The sequence below is a fragment of the Myripristis murdjan genome, chromosome 5, assembly GCF_902150065.1.
Source record: "Myripristis murdjan chromosome 5, fMyrMur1.1, whole genome shotgun sequence".
Taxonomy (NCBI): domain Eukaryota; kingdom Metazoa; phylum Chordata; class Actinopteri; order Holocentriformes; family Holocentridae; genus Myripristis; species Myripristis murdjan.
The window spans coordinates 1,934,037-1,951,849 of record NC_043984.1 but is presented as its reverse complement, the minus strand read 5'-3'; the positions used below and the strand labels follow the sequence as shown (position 1 = coordinate 1,951,849).

The 17,813-nt window shown below is 41.8% G+C and overlaps 1 protein-coding gene across 1 annotated transcript in view; it reads right to left on the bottom strand.

Moving 5' to 3' along the window:
• LOC115359500 (solute carrier family 12 member 5-like) overlaps window positions 1-17,813 on the bottom strand; it is a 204,105-nt gene that overhangs the window by 15,274 nt on the left and 171,018 nt on the right. Inside the window, exons 5-17 of the mRNA XM_030052017.1 lie at window positions 17,737-17,791; window positions 14,985-15,115; window positions 13,242-13,489; window positions 12,862-13,073; window positions 6,240-6,407; window positions 6,018-6,116; window positions 4,667-4,724; window positions 4,349-4,523; window positions 4,093-4,211; window positions 3,784-3,882; window positions 2,610-2,729; window positions 1,915-2,019; window positions 1,314-1,482 (exon numbers count right to left, since the gene is read on the bottom strand). Coding sequence (XP_029907877.1) covers window positions 1,314-1,482; window positions 1,915-2,019; window positions 2,610-2,729; window positions 3,784-3,882; window positions 4,093-4,211; window positions 4,349-4,523; window positions 4,667-4,724; window positions 6,018-6,116; window positions 6,240-6,407; window positions 12,862-13,073; window positions 13,242-13,489; window positions 14,985-15,115; window positions 17,737-17,791 — 1,758 coding nt within the window. The remainder of the gene's footprint in view (window positions 1-1,313; window positions 1,483-1,914; window positions 2,020-2,609; window positions 2,730-3,783; window positions 3,883-4,092; window positions 4,212-4,348; window positions 4,524-4,666; window positions 4,725-6,017; window positions 6,117-6,239; window positions 6,408-12,861; window positions 13,074-13,241; window positions 13,490-14,984; window positions 15,116-17,736; window positions 17,792-17,813) is intronic.

Below are 17,813 nucleotides of genomic sequence, written 5' to 3'. Positions count from 1 at the left end.
ATCTACTGGCATCTCATTTTTTAGAAAATCACAGAGAGGATTTTGTTATCAGAAGAAAATGTGGCAAAAATTGAGATGAGTTCAATACATTTTGATGACTCAAGTGATGACTGTCTGAGTGAACCAACATCTTCTTTCCTCCCAGATTTCAGTTTTTTCTTACATTACTAAGCAGATCATCTCAACAGCTTTTATTTAAAGACCCCCTGGGATGAAAATCAAGTTTTTAACCTTGTTAGCATGTGCATGTGGTGTTTCTCATATGCTACAAGACAGATCAGGAGCCGAGTACGCGTCAGCACCATGGCTGAGAGTCTCCGCTCTGAAAATGTAGTGTACCAGCCCCGCCACTCACTGGAATGTCTCATTTTAGCAAAATGACTAGCAAATAGAAGGAAGCAAAGAGAAAGTTAGGAGCCGCTGTGCCAGCAGGTGGGGGGGCAGACAGGTACCATGGGCATAGTAGCAGGTCCACACATATTTAATGAGTGCAAGGTGTAGTTACATCTAAGCTGTTTTAAAGCATGAAGGCATGATTTCTCAATGAAAATTTTATGCACTTCTGGTAGGCTTAAGTTAACCTGCAGCACCATAGCACTTTCCCGTTGATTGTTTTATGCACTGTTTTTCTTATGTATTGTTTTTTTATGTATTACGTATTGTTTTTTATGTATTGCTTTTATGAACTGTTTTTATGACTTAGTTGTAAAGCACTTTGGGTACCTTATGGTTATTGTAAAGGGCTATAGAAATAAACTTGATTTGATTTGATTTGATTTGAAAAAACTTCTTAATATGTCACACTGATGAACAGAGATTATTGTATTGGGGTTTAATCAACGGCTCAATGGCTCATTTCCACCAAAATGCCAGTTGGGCCGTTGTGGTGCCCTGATACAAGAAAATAAGTAGCTAAGTGTGCGTAAAGTATCTGAAAAAAAGGCATGAAGTTCAGCTAGCTTTTCTCATATTTCTGACGCTGATTTGAGTTGAGCTGAGTTGAAGTGATTTGATGTGATTTGATTTGTGTTGAGTTAATTTGATGTGATTTAGTGTGATAGTAAAGCCCACCTACTCCCTTCACCCTGTGTTCTCCTGAATGAGGCAGCAAGTGATTTGGAGGAACAGCTAGCAGCTAGCTGTTCCTCCCCTTTTGTCCCGTGGAATCATGATTTGCTTGAAAGGGCTCATATTATTGTGGAGGGCACTGCCGGGGTCACTTCAACTGTCATCTCTGAAGCTGATTCAAATTTGGATCCATTTCCATGCAGAGTTTTGCGATGCACAGCCAGCATATGAACAGGACTCCCTACCTGCTCTGCACGCTGGCTCTGCTCAGAGTTCTCCAGGTAGGTGCCCTCCAGAGCCGTGCCAACAATGGTCAGGCCTTTGCCTGCCTTCAGCTGGTTGGTCAGAGAGAGCAGGCGAGGCTGCTCCACATTTTGCTCTGCGTCCGTGCTAACCAGGACCAGCAACTGGGGCCTGGAGAGACGGGGAAGCAGAGACGGGGTAGGGAAAGTGAGAAGAAAGAGCAGAGAAAAAGAGGAAGAAGTAGAGAGGGGAAAAACGGGAAGGAGGACGGCAGGGAGAGCAATTAAGAGTCAAATAATGGTGCAAGGAAGAAATGGCTGGGTTAGCCGAGTAAAAGTACTAGTTGGGGAAAGAGAAAATGAAGCAGTGAGAGGCAGAGGAGAACAGCATGAGAGGTTCACGTGTTAATGTGAATTTCCAAACGCTGCTGCAGCACTTATCGACACCTCTGATGAGGAGAATCACATCAGCTCAAACAGACATGTTGTTCATTTCTATGGTAATTAGAACTGTGATAACCAAACACAGTGTGTTACTTAAGACTTGGCATGTGCATTTCTGTTGGTGCGCACGAGTTGGTGTGTGTGTGTGTGTGTGTTATACCTCCAGTTCTTGGTGTGTGGGGGCCCTTCCTCCAGCCGCATGAGAGCGTATCGTGCAGCGCTGAGAGACAGACCTCGTATCCCATCACCCCACTCTTTCTCCGCCCTGCAACGAGGCCAAGTGTCACTCAGTGTTTGTTGGTCCAAAAAAAAAAAAAAAAAAAAAAAAAAACACCAAGAGTTTTGCAGCTTTATTCAAAAGTCAAAAAGTGACAGTGATATAGTCAACACATTGTAACAGATCTACTTGCAAATGCCAGCGTGACATAATGCAATGTGATTAAGGCTTAGGCGTCACTGTTAAATGTCAAGTTAACATGATGTCACTCACCACAGGGAATCACAGAATCTAGCATTGCAATACTCAAATGTGCAAGCCTGTCCTGTTCCCTGATAAGGAGCATATAAATGTGGGAAATGGAAGTGTTGCAGGGGTGTAATCCTCACATTTCCTCTACTTCCAAGTGGTTTGAGTGGAAATCCATAAGCCTCACATAACAGGAGATGACAAGAGCACAAACATACAGTGGAACCCAAAACCCCAGTTTCCCTGTTGCTGCCGCACAGCACTGATGGATGGTGTGGACTTGCAAACTCCAAAACCTTAAAACACACACACACACACACACACGCACGCACACAGGCAGAAAGCCAGCCAGTGAGTGCAATCTCTCCCTGGGGTTGCGTTCTACTCACCCTGCGAACTCGATATACTTGTAGATGGAGCCGGCAATTGCCATGGCGACAATGGCATAGTACCAGGAGCAGAGGAACATCAGAGTGAGACACAAACTCATCCCCAGGAAGGACAGAGCCCTATTGACAGAGAGAGAGAGAGAGAGAGGGAGAGAGAGCAGGAGAGAGGGAGAGAGGGAGAGGGAGAGAAAGACAGATAGGTAGATGGATAAATAGATACAGAAACAGTGTGAGACACATATTGAAAGACAGAGAGAGAGATGGAAAATGAGTTTGAAAAAGAAAAGAGCCAAATTCAATGACGACAGACCTTTTTCACAGCAGCCATTATCACATGAGCTAGCAGGTGAACACAGGTGTTACTACTGATATTAATTAAGGCTGTGCTGCATGATGTGCGTGCAGCAGAGCGTCTCCGGCGAGGCGAGGCGGGGCAGAGCTCGCCCCTCTGTCCCCTGCTTTTTTACTCACCTACAAATTGTTCATTCAGTGTCCAAACAGTTCAACCCACTGTCGCCAGTCAGCTGTCCTGCATCATCCTTATTGCATTTTGATCATTTTCATTTGCAACCCTTTGAAGCCATAGCAAATTCACATGATTTCATTCAAAAACATGGGGGAAAGGGTGATCAGCAAACTAGCAAGAAATAACAAACAACCAAAAATAAGAAATAACCCCAAATCAGAAAGGAAGCAGTAGAAATTTACAAAAAAATACCAGAAAATTATTCAAAAATCTTATAAAATAAATGTTGTACAATAAATAAATAAATAAACATAATAAACATAAAAGTAGCAAAAAACGTGCAAGAAATATACAGTATATTAAAAATTTAATTACAAGAAAATGACCACATTGTTGCAAGTACTTGTTTTAAAAAAAAAAAGGAAAGCAAAAAGGAAAAAAAAACAGAAAACGAAAAAGGAAAAGATAGAAATACTTTTTTTTTTTTTTTAAATCCCCTCAAAACATGAAAAATAAAAAGAAATAAAGATATTTTTGTTCGGAAGGTGCCTACCTACAGGGTCCTGTTGATTTAATTTCATATAAACATCACCACCCTTGCAGTGAGCCAGCATGGCACAATAGTAGCACGCTATTGTGCTGCTATTTCAAGTCAAAAATGGCTGCTGTGACATGGCTGCTGTTAAAACTTTGCTCTGTTGGACTGACCAGTGGTAGAATTTGAAGCGGGGTCTCCAGTTGGGGGTCCTCAGCAGGGTCTGCAAGGCACAGGCCAGGTTCACAAACATGTAACACATCAGGAAGAACCTGCAGGACAAACACACAAGCACAGAATCTCAGCCAGCTTGGCAGACACATCTTACACGCAATATCAAAGCAGAAGCGAAATGAACTTAATCCTGTGCATATTGTGTTTGGCATTTGCGTCACTCAGGAAATAGCAGGAATCTGGCTGCTGAAAAAATCCCCAGTTGTTCGCTCCAAAAGATGGAAAAAAACAGAGGGGCTGCTGCTCACATGGAGAGGATGGGGGCCACTGCATCCAGGGAGGCGATGAGGATGCCACTCTCACAGATGCAGGCTGTCAGCAGCAGGGACCATGTGGGCTCCCCGTTGGCCTTCCCATGGCCAAAGATCTGGATGGACACAGAAAACATAGTTTTCAAAGCTTTCAAAGAGTATCTCAGCTTGGTCTCTGCTGTATTATTTGTTTGTTAACAATAACCAGGTTGAATAGAAAGGAACAAAATAACAGTAAGAGAGACAGACTGACCCGGAGGGCGGGCACAATGCTGTCCTTGGCAATGGCCTGCAGGAGGCGAGGAGCTCCTGTCAGACTCTGGAGGCCTGCCCCGCAGGTGGAGAAGAAGGAGCCAATCACGATCACCCACGGCGATGGCCAAGCCAATGTGCCGATCACCAGGTTCCCGTGGACTCCCTCCCCAAACCTAAAGGATATTGGCAGAATGAGAAAGCTGTATCCATGGCAAGCATACAATAAGAGGAGTAAGTAATTCTTCTAAGGGTTGTTTGTGGTTCAATAAAGTATAATAATAATAATAATAATAATAATAATAATAAAAGAACTCACTTGTCTCTGAGGACCACGCCCTCGATGCAGGCACCAAACAGAACCACACTGGACATGTCTTAGAGGTTTTGGATGAGGAAAACACTTGTATTTCATAAGCGAGGCTGTCACCGTGTACAGCCATGCTTTACATTATATATAATTATACATTATATAATGTAATGCTTTACATTACATTAAAGCATTACATTATGGAATGCCAAACATTAGAAATCGTCCTGTTAAAGAGGTACATAATGATCTGATCTACCAGTTAAATGCATTTACTGAGTACATACATGAGTCCCTTTTGTTTAGGATCATATCTCAGGGATCAATGGCAGTGTAACTTATACTCCACTGTTTCATTAGCTTGTGATTCCATAGGCAGCCTAATGATGTGATTAGAAGTCCTAATCAAATTTGTTTTGATGAAAAGCTGACTGCTCAGAGTGACAGGAGGGCACATCTTATTCAGGATGACTGCTTGAGCGGTAAAATCCAATAACTGCATTGACCTTGCATGTTAAAGTGCATTTGTATAATCTCTAATTTGATTGTTTAAAATATCAATTTCCTTGATTTAAAACGTGCCCATTATAATGTAATAAAGAGGAATGTTAAAGTTAAAGATAATGGAGGGGGAACAGTTTCTCTACCATATTAAATATCACAAATTTATAATATTACTCATTACATATTACTTTACATTTACATTTGCCTCACATTTTGTGTGCATTTAGTTTGTAATTAGAACAGAAGAACACTTTAGCTGGTGAACATGAATCTATTCATGTCCAAATTTGTTAATCTATTCATCAACAAATTTGGTCTCTGGAGCCGTGCAGTACACGTCACTGCACGCAACCCTTGGGCCAATCACAAACGAGAAGCATCATGCCTCCAAGTTTCATCAAAATTCAACTGACGGTGTAGCAGTTATGGCCTTTCAAAATCTGACATTTTCAACATTTAATTATGTTGTCCCCATCAGCCCAATCAGTGTATGTTTTAAATGCCGGAATACAGTGCAAGAATGCATCATTCCTACCAAGTTTCATCAAAATCGGACCAGTCAAGTAGCAGTTATGGCATTTTAAAGTCTAAAAGTCTGATCTTTAATTATAGTGTGCCCATCAGGCCAACCAGTGTGATCTTTTAATCACTTCAATACAGCACTAGAGAGCATCATTCGTCTCAGTTTCTCAAAATCAGACAAGGGGTGTCTGAGCTGTTATCATGTTTGAAGTTTGAGAATGAGATTTTTTTTTTTTTTTTTTTTTTTTTTTGTACTTTTTAAATTGCATAGGGAACCGAATTTCCTTTATAGAAACGACTTGGTATCTTAGAGAGAGCAGTAGTGAGAGGATACAGACAGTGGAGGTTGTGGTGATGGCTGCTATTGTGCCAATGGGAATAGACTTCTGGGCGTCACGCAGATCCCCAGAGCGGTTGGAGCCAGCCATGATCCCTAAACAGGCGACAAGAGAGTCATCAGCAAATTCCTCTACTAGATTCAAATAAGCATCCTGTGCAAATTGTGTTAAAAAGAAAGCAGTGAAAATCACTTAAGTGTAAGAAGTCAGGTTTTCACCTGTTACAGAGGGGAAGTAAATGCCAACCAGCAAAGTGAAGAAGCTGGTGATGTCAGCCAGGACGTAGCGGTTAGCGTTGGTCAGAGGGTCGTCCACCCCTTCAACTGACTCCATGCCAATCATGGCCACCAGGTCTCCCTTTTCATAGTAGTTCCCAAACAGGTTGTCTGAATGGGCAAGACGGGGGGAGATAAGAATACAGGAGAGTTGGGAGAATGATTCCTATAAACAGATTAATAAATAAAAACTCTGGGAAAAAAGAAGGGTTAAACATGCTTCCGTCTGAGATTCCCATCCGATCCAAATATTGTTAGATTGTTATTGAACCAAATCTAAATCACTAATTTACTCATCTACTTTGTACTTCTGTTATGACCTTGTTCCATTCAGCTGTGTAGACAAGAGAGTGAGAGTGAATAGTGAGAACAAAGTAAAAGCAAGACAGCAGGAGCTTCTGTAGTCCAAAAAAAAACATTAAAATTGTGCCCCTTACTCAAAACCCAACATATCATCGATTGATGAGCTTATCACTGGAGAAAGTTCTACCTCTTCCACTACTCCAGTGATTTTTTTTTTCTATGATTGATGAATGCTGATGCAAAATGGTTGGTCCAGAAAAATGTCCTTGCACGTGCTCTGCCAGACTGACATCCAAATATGATGTTTATTGTTGCAAGTTTTTCTGCTCTAAAGCTCTACCTTGGAAATATTGACAAGACATCACATCATCTACAGTTCCTTGTTACCTGTGGGAATATGAGCAATGCAGCATCACAGCAAAACTGGCTCAGAGATGCAACACACATAGGACAGGTGGTCCTTTAGCTTCTGTTAGCGCAAACGCTGTGATCAACGTATTCCTCAGACATCATGAGCACAGCACAGCAGTGCTGCTGGCTTTGTGAGATGCTTGTTTTGCAAAGCCAGTGCCCCTCCTTTGACAAACACACGGGGCTCTGTTTTGGAGAATCAAGGCACAGTCGCAGGCAGTGGTGCAAACTCCCAGTGCAAAATCACTTGGGCATGACCAACTGATTTTTGCTAATTTTGTTACCAAAGGTGATGGCACAGCAGAAGCACAGCAGAAGCACACCAGCCGCGTGAGAGAGGCTGGATTAGGAGGAATCCATTATCAGTAAGTGTGGAAGGGGCTGCTAGTCATGATGAATCAAATCATTCTGGCATTTTTGCAATGGGCAGGAGAGTTCAGACTGTCATATCCCAAGAGAACCTGATGTTTTTGTCATCAGGTGTAGACCTATATGGCATTTCAAATATGAATATACCACACTCCAATCTAGAATGTAATGTACCACAAAATATGTCAGACGATGTCCTCAGGGAAGACAATGATTCAGTGGAGTAACAGCAAACTTTGTAGTTCACTAAAACCTGTTTCCGCTGTTCATTTGGCAGAAGCTTGTTTTCTCTTTTCTTAAATGAAAATATTCAGTTAGTCATATTTGGCTACATTTGGCACAGCAATCCCACAACTGCAAATACTGTGGGTAAAGCAATGGTCTGTTTAAGTTATTTACCTGATTGTGTTAACCGACAGCTCCTGTTAGTAGCCTACTCATAGCTGAGGCAACCTATTATTTCAATTCAAAGAGAGTTTTCTTAAACACACACACACACACACACACACACACACACACACACACACACTTGTTTCTTTTCCTGCCACTATCAAATTGAACTCAAATAATTACAGGCATACTTCTGCTCTACCCCACCACACTATTTGTCACAGCCATAGGCCTCTCTCTATTGCAACTGAAAATGCCATCTTTCAGGCGCTACTATGAAAGACCTTTTGGAAAGACAAGACTCTGGCAATCTGGTGTTTTTGGGTGAAGATGCAGAATGAGGAGTAATGATGATCTGCACTGTACAAACTTGGAAGCTGCGTGGAATTGCCTACCACTTTATAGCCAAGAGGTTGAATGTGTACAAAAGCAAAGAAGCCTGTGTACTTTTGCAAGAGCCTGTTGCTAGTTGCCCGAAATTTAATTTAGGCATCTATACCAGATAATGCATGTGGAATTGTACGGCACTTTGAAAACGGACACCACATCCCTCAAATTAGACAGTACAGATGGAATGACATACCGGTCCTGCTGTCTTCAGATGGCTATAGAAATGTAATCAACCATAAGGGAAGGCTGTCACACATTGTACAACCAGCTGTGGATGCCAGGTACACACACTGCTCTGCTGGCATTATTGTCATAATCTCATTAAAATCATATTTCTGATGTTTAAGTCCCATATTTCAAAGAGTCAGGTGAATATAACATTCTCAATTGCCCATATCAATTGCCCATATGTATCTATATGTGTATGAATGTGTAGAGGTTGGTGGTTGTAGAGTTTACACTACATGGACAAAGGTGTTGGGCCACAGGAGCTTTTCTGACATCTCATTCTAAATCCATAGGCAGTAATATGGAGTTGGTCCCCCCTTTGCAGCTGGAACAGCTTCCACTCTTTGGGATGTGTCTGCAGGAATTTTTGCCCGTTCATCCAGAAGAGCATTTGTGAGGTCAGACACTGATGTTGGACCAGAGGGTCCGGCTCGCAATCTCCATTCTAGTTCATCCCAAAGGTGTTGGATGGGGTTGAGGTCAGGGCTCTGTGCGGGCCAGTCAAGTTCTTCCACACCAAACTCAGCCAGCCATGCCTTTATGAAGCTGCTTTGTTCACTGGGGCACAGTCATGTTGGAAAAGAAAAGGTCCTTCCCCAAACTGTTCCCACAAAGTTGGAAGCAGAGAATGTCCAAAATGTCTTGGTGAGCTAAAGCAATAAGATTTCCTTTCACTGGAACTAAGTGGCCAAGGCCGACCCCAGAACAACAAGCCCTCTTCCAGCAAACTTTACAGTCAGCACAGTGCAGTCAGCCAGGGAACCTGGCATTCACCAAACTCAGACTCATCCATCAGACCACTAGATAGAGAAACGTGATTTGTCACTCCACAGAACTCATTTTCACTGCTCCAGAGTCCAGTGGTGTCGTGCTTTACACCGCTCCATCCAACTCGGCCATGGAAACCCATGCCACGAAGCTCCTGGTGCACAGTTGTTGTGCTTTTGTTAATTCCAGAGGATGTTTGGAGCTCTATTTGAGCTTTCTGTTATTGTGTCAGCAGGTGCCAGCGTCTCTAACTTTATGTGGTCTGCTGCTTAGGGTCTGAGCTGCTGTGCTTCCTAAATGCTTCCACTTTGCAATAATACCACTTACAGCTGATCATGGAATATCTAGAAAGGAAGAAACTGACACAAACTGATTTGTTGCAGCAGTGGCATCCTGTTACATTCCTATTACAGCACTATGCTGGAATTCAGTGTGCTCTTTAGAATGAGCCATTCTTTCACAAATATTTGTAAAGGCAGGCTGCATGGCTAGCTGCTTGATTTTACACACCTGTAGAAATGGGACTGAATGAAACACCTGAATTCACTGATTAAGAGGTTTGACCCAGTACTTTTGTCCATCAGTGTATATCAGTGTGAAATAAACAAAACATACAGAGGGAAATCTCACTTCTTCTTAGGCCACAAAAAAGGCACAGAATGAAGGCCTCTGCACTAAGAGGCAGTATGAGGAGACAAAGACACAAGTAGATTTGTACAGTTGCACTGCACCACTGGAAATGGATCAACAGTCCCCTCTTGTGTGCTCCCATTCATATTTGGTGCAAGAGATGTTATAGTAAATCATGAAATTACCACTTTACTGGTGCAAAGCCATTGTGCTTGATCTGTGCTGGCACAAAAATAGGGCCCAAGGTAAAAGTTCAGGTGCAATAGTAATAAGACCAACTAAGGTGGGTGATATGGTAGAAGGCTGAACTGTTTATCACCCTTGGAAATACTTTGGCTTTGAGAAAGATTCACAGGTGAATGAGGATGGGCACCAAGTGTGAAATCCCAAAGGAAAGAAAGAAAGAGCAAAGGGAGGCAAAACTTCCAATATTATTAGCTACCTGTGACCACCTGATGATGATGATGATGATGATGCATTTGACATAAGCATACAGCATAGAGTGACTTCAGAAAGTATTCAGACTCTCTTTTTTCCACACATTGCTACATTATAGACTTAATTTAAAAAGTGCATTTGTTTTTATTGATTGCCATTAGTTTACTTCACACAATACCCAATATAAAAGTGAAATATCTCAGCTATGCAACTTTCAAGCCTTTTTGGGCCTCAACCAGATTTTTGCACACATGGATTTGGACAGTTTTGGTTTTACACACAGCAGACCCACTTAAGCTTAGGTCAGCTGGGCCATTCAAGGACATTCAGAGATTTGCCCAAAGCCACTGCAGTTTGGTCTTGGCTGTGTGTTTTGGGTTGTTATTGTGCTGAAAGGCAGGGATGGTATGGTTCTTCTGTCTCATCAGACCAGAGAATCTTTTTCCTCATGCTGTCAGACACTTTTAAGTGTTGGTTGGTATGTTCCAGGTTTTTATAGGCTTTTTTTTTAGTAAGGAACGTCCTCTTTCTTGCCACTTTCCCATAAAGACATGACTACAGACGAGTGCTACAGAAATGGTTGTCTTTCAGGTAGGTTCTATTATCTCTGAACGCTGGTGCCCCATTTAGAGAAGCCCCTGGGTTCTCAGTCACCTCCTTGAGCACCCAAAAGCCCTTCTTGACCTGAGTTTAGCCAGATAGTCAGCTCTAGGAGGGTTCCAAACTCACCACAATGGTGATCCTGGGATCTTTAGCAAAATTTATAGACCCTTTCCCAGATCTATGTCTCAGCACAATTCTGTCTTAGAGGTCTACAGAGATTTCCTTGGACATTATGGCTTGTTTTTGGTCTGATATGCACTGAGAATTGAGGGATCTATATACTAGACAGTATACTGACAGGTGTGTGTCTTCCTATATCAATTTACAGGTGGACTACAATTAGTTTCTGTAGAAATCTCAAGGACGAGCAATAGGAAAGAAGATGCATCTGAGCTCAGTTTGGAGTGCCACAGCAATAGGTCTGAATAACTATATAAGGATTAGATATTTCACTTGTTGTTGCTGTTGTTGTTGTTTAGTTTCTACATTTATCTAAACATGTGTTTTCACATGGTGATTATGGAGAATTATGTTAGATGGATGGCAAAAATACAAAATACAAAATACAAAAACAACTTCAAAGCATGGAACAAATGAACGGGTCTGAATATTTTCTGAACTGTGAATATGAAGAGGAGGACGGCATTTAGGCATGTCCGGCTAGCTCTAACCACAGTGCTAAAAAGTGATTAGCTGGCCTAAATACTCCAGCTCAGCCAGTTTATGAGGGCTGAGTTGTAAGATATGAGTGAATAAGACTTAGCACGCTTTTGTCTGTTAGTCCTCTTAAACATACATGGGATAATCAAACCTTCATTGCTGTTTTTTAATAGGGTAGAGGCCAGATTTTCTAATGGTAAATTATCACTTTTAGCCAAGAGTAATTACTTAAGTCCAGAAAAATGTCTGCTGCACCTGAGGGATAGCACAAATTAATAAGCCCAAAACCTGTGGCTCATGCTGCATGATCCTCTGAGAATGCCTTGTTTGTACACTATTAAAACACTTTGGCTAAATGGGTATTACACATCTTGTTTATATTTCAGCAAACGGTGTAAACACTCACTGGACTACTACTACTGAAGTACCCCCGTGACCACGACATGACTATGTGGAAAATACACGTTCGCAGGAACAAACATAAACCATGTAGAACATTTCATAAATCAAAATGCAATGCAAAACATGCATTATTTAACTTCATTTCAGTTCTGATGCATACCATGATAATACCATTTAAGGCTGATTTATATTTGCTACAGTGTCCACGGCATGTATCAGGTTTGATACAGGTGCAGCAACAGTTCATAGCCAATTGCTATTTTTTTGTTTTGCAGTATTTAAGTGAAAATGGTAGCATCATTAATAAGTTAGCTGTAGCCTGTAAATCTATGGTCTGCAACACATGGAAACCAGTGTCTCAGTAACACAGCAAACAGGGTGACAGAAACATGAATCTCTGTGTTTATCTCTGTGTTCTGTGTTTCTCTGTGTGTTTTTTTTTTTCAAACCCTGTCTTCTAAAAATTACCATATAACTAAAATGCATTTTCAGTTACTTTTGGGGGGAAACGTAATTGTCATGGATTACATTTGTTTCTGATGTATCAGAAATTCCAAAAACCTATCTTGTATATCATGTCAGGCAGCATTTTATCCAGTTTACTTACTTTTAGCCACCAAACCTACTTGGTTAAGATTAGGGAAAGGCTAGGTTTAGGCATAAAAAACACTTTGTAGCGTTTGTTATGTTACGTATGCAAAGAGGGATCATCACCATCAGTTTGTGCTGGACTTGGACTTGAAATTCCTTGGTAAAGGTCAATTGTTTGACCCATTCATCACCACTCCTGCCTCCTAGTGAAGACTTCAGACTAAGTGATTACAAATGTTTTTACAAATGCAATTCAACACAAAAAAACATTCACCTTGAAACATAATTGAGAGTGCAGTTTAGCTGTCTAGGGGCAGGGCTGTACTTTTCTGTATGGACATTTACATTGACTTGCATTTGGATCCTGACAGAATGCACTGACCTGCTAGGATCCCGCTGGTGACCCCAGGAATGCCCTGGACCTGGGACACGTTGTTGGAAACAAAGTACTTGTCACAGGTAGCGTTGAGGAAGGGTGAATCGCAGAACATGCGCCACAGCTGGGTGGTGACCGTTCCATTAGCGGTCTCAATTGTCTTTGCACACACATCGAAATTCTTCCACACCAAGGTGCGGTTCCCCAAGACGCACACCCTGGAGAAAAGAAAAGCACAAAAATATCTTTCTGAGGGAACACGCATTTTTGTAGAATCTGTTTTAAAATGCAAATGTTTGCATTGTGTGTATGTGTATGTGTATGTTTCTACATTAGCTTAGGCTCAACAGTGTGCATGTTTGAGCTTTATGGCTGTTCATGCTTACGGGAAGTCGGGAGGGTCAACGCCGGTCTTGATGACACCAGCGTAGACAGCCAGGATGGAGAGGATGACGCAGGCCAGGAAGACCAGGGCCAGCTTGTTGACATACTTCACCCCGACGAACACCACCGTGGCCATGGAGGTCAACAGAATGGTCCCGTACACACGCATGTTGTTCAGCAGGGCGGCCTCTGCCTCGGCCCCTTCCAGGCCTTCCAGGGGAAAGATGGCCGCTTTGGGCACTATGTAGATCTGGAGCAGAGAAAACAGGGAACATAGAGGCGTTGGGGTTATTTTTTAGCCTTTTTATTAAAGCGGGGACAGTCCGGAGACAGATCACATGTGCTCTTTTCCAACAATGCCCTGACTCACATTCATATTGCTGCATAAATTCGCAACTGGGATCAGCCCAGTAAAACAAAAGTCATCCACTGTTGACCACTGAGAAGCTCAGAGTAAAGTACCTTGCTCAAGGGCATCTCAACGGTAGTAGGTGAGGAAGGGTAAGCGTTTCTCATTCATTTCTCCTAACCTGCTGCCCCATAAGTTAAATACATTTTACTCTAGGTTAAAAAGAAAAAAAAAAAAAACAGAGGGAGAGATGAGAGAGAGGGAGAGAGAGGAGGTTATAGAGGAGGACAACTTCATGAAGTGTGAAAACATGGAGTGTGACGCCCACATTAGCCGTCTTCAAATGGAGCCTGAAGCAGCACATATAATCATGGCTGCTATTTCTATTCAGCTTAATTGAACAACTCAAGCATGGCATTAATAATCTAAACGAATTGCCATTACTACACTTTTATTACGGGTCAAACTAAGAATAGCACCATCATTTACAAAATTGTAAAAACCCCTAATTATCCCATCAGTATCTGTCATCTGCTTTGGATGTAGGCTGATTCACGGCGAGGCTATTACATAAGCACTGAAAATATTTTTTTTTTTTTTAAATGCTCCTTTGGTTTCCAACCAAACAATTTAATCAACATAATGACCAAAGAAAACTGAGAAGAACAAGTGGAGGGTCATGACTCAGATCGGTCATTTGGCTGGAGAAACTGAGCTGATGCTAAGAACAGCATATCACTAGGCAAACAAATCTCCTGCTTCAATGTGAACTGTTCATGCTTCCTAAAATAGCATCGGTTTGTGTTCTTGGCTTGTGTGGAAGGATAAAACATATTCAAATCAGCCTTCTCCAGATCCGCTCCTTACAATTCTGCAGGGATTGTTATTTCACAATAGAAACTAAGCCAGTTTTGACCCAGAAGACAGAATTAACCTCCAGGCATGATCAAACCCTACATATCCAATAGAGGGATCCAGAAGGAGAATAAGGAGGGGAGGGGACTCTCACATACTGATAACAGTGGACCAAAGTGATGAGAGCAGTTCAAGGAATGGTCTTGTTACTCATCCAGTGTCTTGATCTCTCCCTAATGCAGAATTTGCATAATTACCCAATACTCCATGCAGGATGAGACATGGCAGCAGGAGAAGTGTGGAATAAAAGGCAGAGCAGGAGGAGAGGATGAAAGATTCCCGTATTTAATCGACAATTGATCACAATTCAGGTTGAAGAATAGACAGATTGAGGAAATAGCTCCAAAGCGCAGCACAGAGAAGAGGAAGCTGGGAGGGTGAGAGAGCGGACAGATGATGATGCACAAATCCTTGACAGTGACAGAGAAAAGGCAGAGGAACAGAATCAGGAAAATGCAGACAGACAGAGGAGGTTTCTCACCAGGAGGAGCTCGATGGCCCCCAGGATGTACATAGCTCCAGCGAAGGTGGTCCCCAGGTAGAAACAGATCCCCACCGCTCCCCCAAACTCAGGGCCCAGCGAACGAGAAATCATGTAGTAGGAGCCTCCAGCTGAGCACAACCACAACAACATGAACACAAGCGTAAATAAATGCTCTTCCAATGTCTGTGTTTTATGAATGTATGTCTTTTTCCCACTCAACATACTTCTGTGCTGTAAATATTAGTTACAAACCCAAAAAGTTTTTTTTTGACAGATGAAATGACTATGTTTTTATAGATTATTTAAAGAAATGCACACATCAGCAAGTCATTTAGTCTCACATTCAGTGTTAAAATCTTGTTTTTTTCTTAAAAATAAGTGAAAAAAATTCTGCCAGTGGGATGAAATAACCCCATGGTTTTCTGGGAACAAGTACAAATAAGCTGAAACAAGGCAGAATAAAGCAGATCAACCCAGTAGCTGATCAAAAAAACATTGTGCTTGATTCAAGAAAATTCTGACAATAAGATGATTAGCACTGGAAACAAGTGGAACTCATCTCACTCCAGGAAAGCAAGATTTTAGCACAGAAGCTAAGACTGAATGGCTTGTTCAGATGGGGATTTTTGTGTGCAGTGCAAATTGCAGTTTAATCCTTAATTCATAGCAACATCCATGGCATTTTATGCATTTTTTGCAGTTATATTTTCCACAATATGGTTATTATGGTTAAGTTTGCTACTTATATTATTACTTTTGTTTATATTTGTATATATTCTATTTTGTCATTCTGTTCTGTTAAGTCTTTGCCTCTATGTTTTATCACTGTGCAAATAAATAAAAATAGATAACAACAAATAAATACAGCTTAATCAGCACTTTGCAGCAGAATATAGACTGTTTCAGTGGAGACAGTTATAATTGGAGTGCAGTGATTCCATTTCCACATGTCTCTACAGCCTGTAATTTCCTCTGACCCCTGCTGTATGCAGGTCAGCAGGCAAAGGGCAGGCCATCATTACGATGTATACCAGGCATTCTCAAAGTGCGGTCCACAAGCCAGTGGTGGCCCTTGGAGACGTTTCTGGTGGGCTACGATGAGTTAACCTCTTAAACTGCCAGCATACTGTATTTGGTCTGTCTCTGTGGCCCTGTTTATGTGCCAGCCCAGATCCTGTTTTTGTAATATTCAGACTGTATCCAGAATGATTTTATTAAGTCTGGACAGTAAAAAACCACATGCAATGTGTTTTTTGTAAATCAGATCCAAACCACATTTGGAGGTGGTTTGAAATGCGATTCCAATTGGACTTTTACAGCTGCATATCAGTCCAGACTCTCAAATAAGATTTCAAAGTGTCTGTTATGTCACTTGCAACACGACACAACAACGTCAGTTCAAAGTGATGGAAGTAGATTATAGTAGCTGCTATTATTTTGGGTATGTTCATTAATATCAGCCTCCTCCGTAGCTGAATTTGTCTAATGTGACAGAGATGTTGTGCACTGCAACGTGACAGCACGATTGTTTGGAGGGTGAGACGATGGAGCTCCATTTCTCATGCTTCCATCTTGATGTACTGCGTCTCCAGTGTGTAGAAACTGACACCTATGCCGTTACCACAGCGCAAATCAGATCTGACCACTTGCAAATAACAGTGCGGACAGTCTGTCTTAAAGATCTGATTTGAGAAACAAATTCAATTTGCCTGCAGTCTGAACAAGGCCTGTGTCGTACTGTCTTTCAGAGGCTGTAGCAGGCTCAGTTTATGTCATGCTACATGATGATGGCAAGGTGGCTAAATATTGCTCCAAAGTCAGGCTAAATTTTGATGAGGAAAATCTGCTATGGCCATTTTCAGCAGGGTCCCTTGACCTCTGACCTCCAGATCTCTGAATGAGAATGGGTTCTCTGGGCACCCACAGGTCTCACCTTTGCAGACATGCCCACCTTATGCCCATACAGTTCGGGCCCCAAACATGCAGGTTTTGCAGCCTATATCACACAGTAGTTTGCTTTTAGGAATGGTAAATCTGCACCCTCTGAGCCAAGCTGTCAAGTTAGGAATGGTTGCATGGCAACTAGACATCTAACAAGTCATGTATGACTTGTACACATGCGAGACAGATTTCGTCATCAATGCAGGTACGTTAACCGGTTAGCGAGATGGAGGAGCCGAGGCCATTGCACAAAAAAAAAAAAAAACCTTGAGGAGAAAAGGAAGTTTAAGGAGAAATGGTGCAGCGCTTACTTTGTTGTACCTCACAGGTTGGCCAAAATGATGAAAACACTGCTATGATACCAATCACAAAATGAACGACAAGTTCACAGGCGAAGAGCAAACAACTAAGCATGAACAATTTCAAAGAGGCTGAACTGCCCAGGAGTCAGATTTCATGAATTTGTATTAGCCTCAAGGACTATAAATTGTGTTAATTTTACATTACCGGCTGCAAACCATTTCCAAAGCATAACTTGTAGACATGAACCTTTTTTCATTAAAATATCTACAAATGGACAAATAGGACTTTTTCCTCCTCCAGAAAACACAACACACATTTATCACATGATTAATTACTGGCATGTAGAATAGGCTTTTAAAGAATCAATCCAATGTTGGGTCCCTAAATTGGCCCACAGTCATCAAAACTTTGAGAACCCCTCAAAGTGAATAAAATAAATGTCGTTGCAGATTGTGAACAGCCTCAAATGATGATGACTGTGCAGTGGTAGTGTTTGCTCACCCACCTGGTACTACTCCATTGGTGGCGATGGCGCTCATCGAGATGGCAGTCAGCATGGTCTGCAGAGAGGGGGGGGGGAGT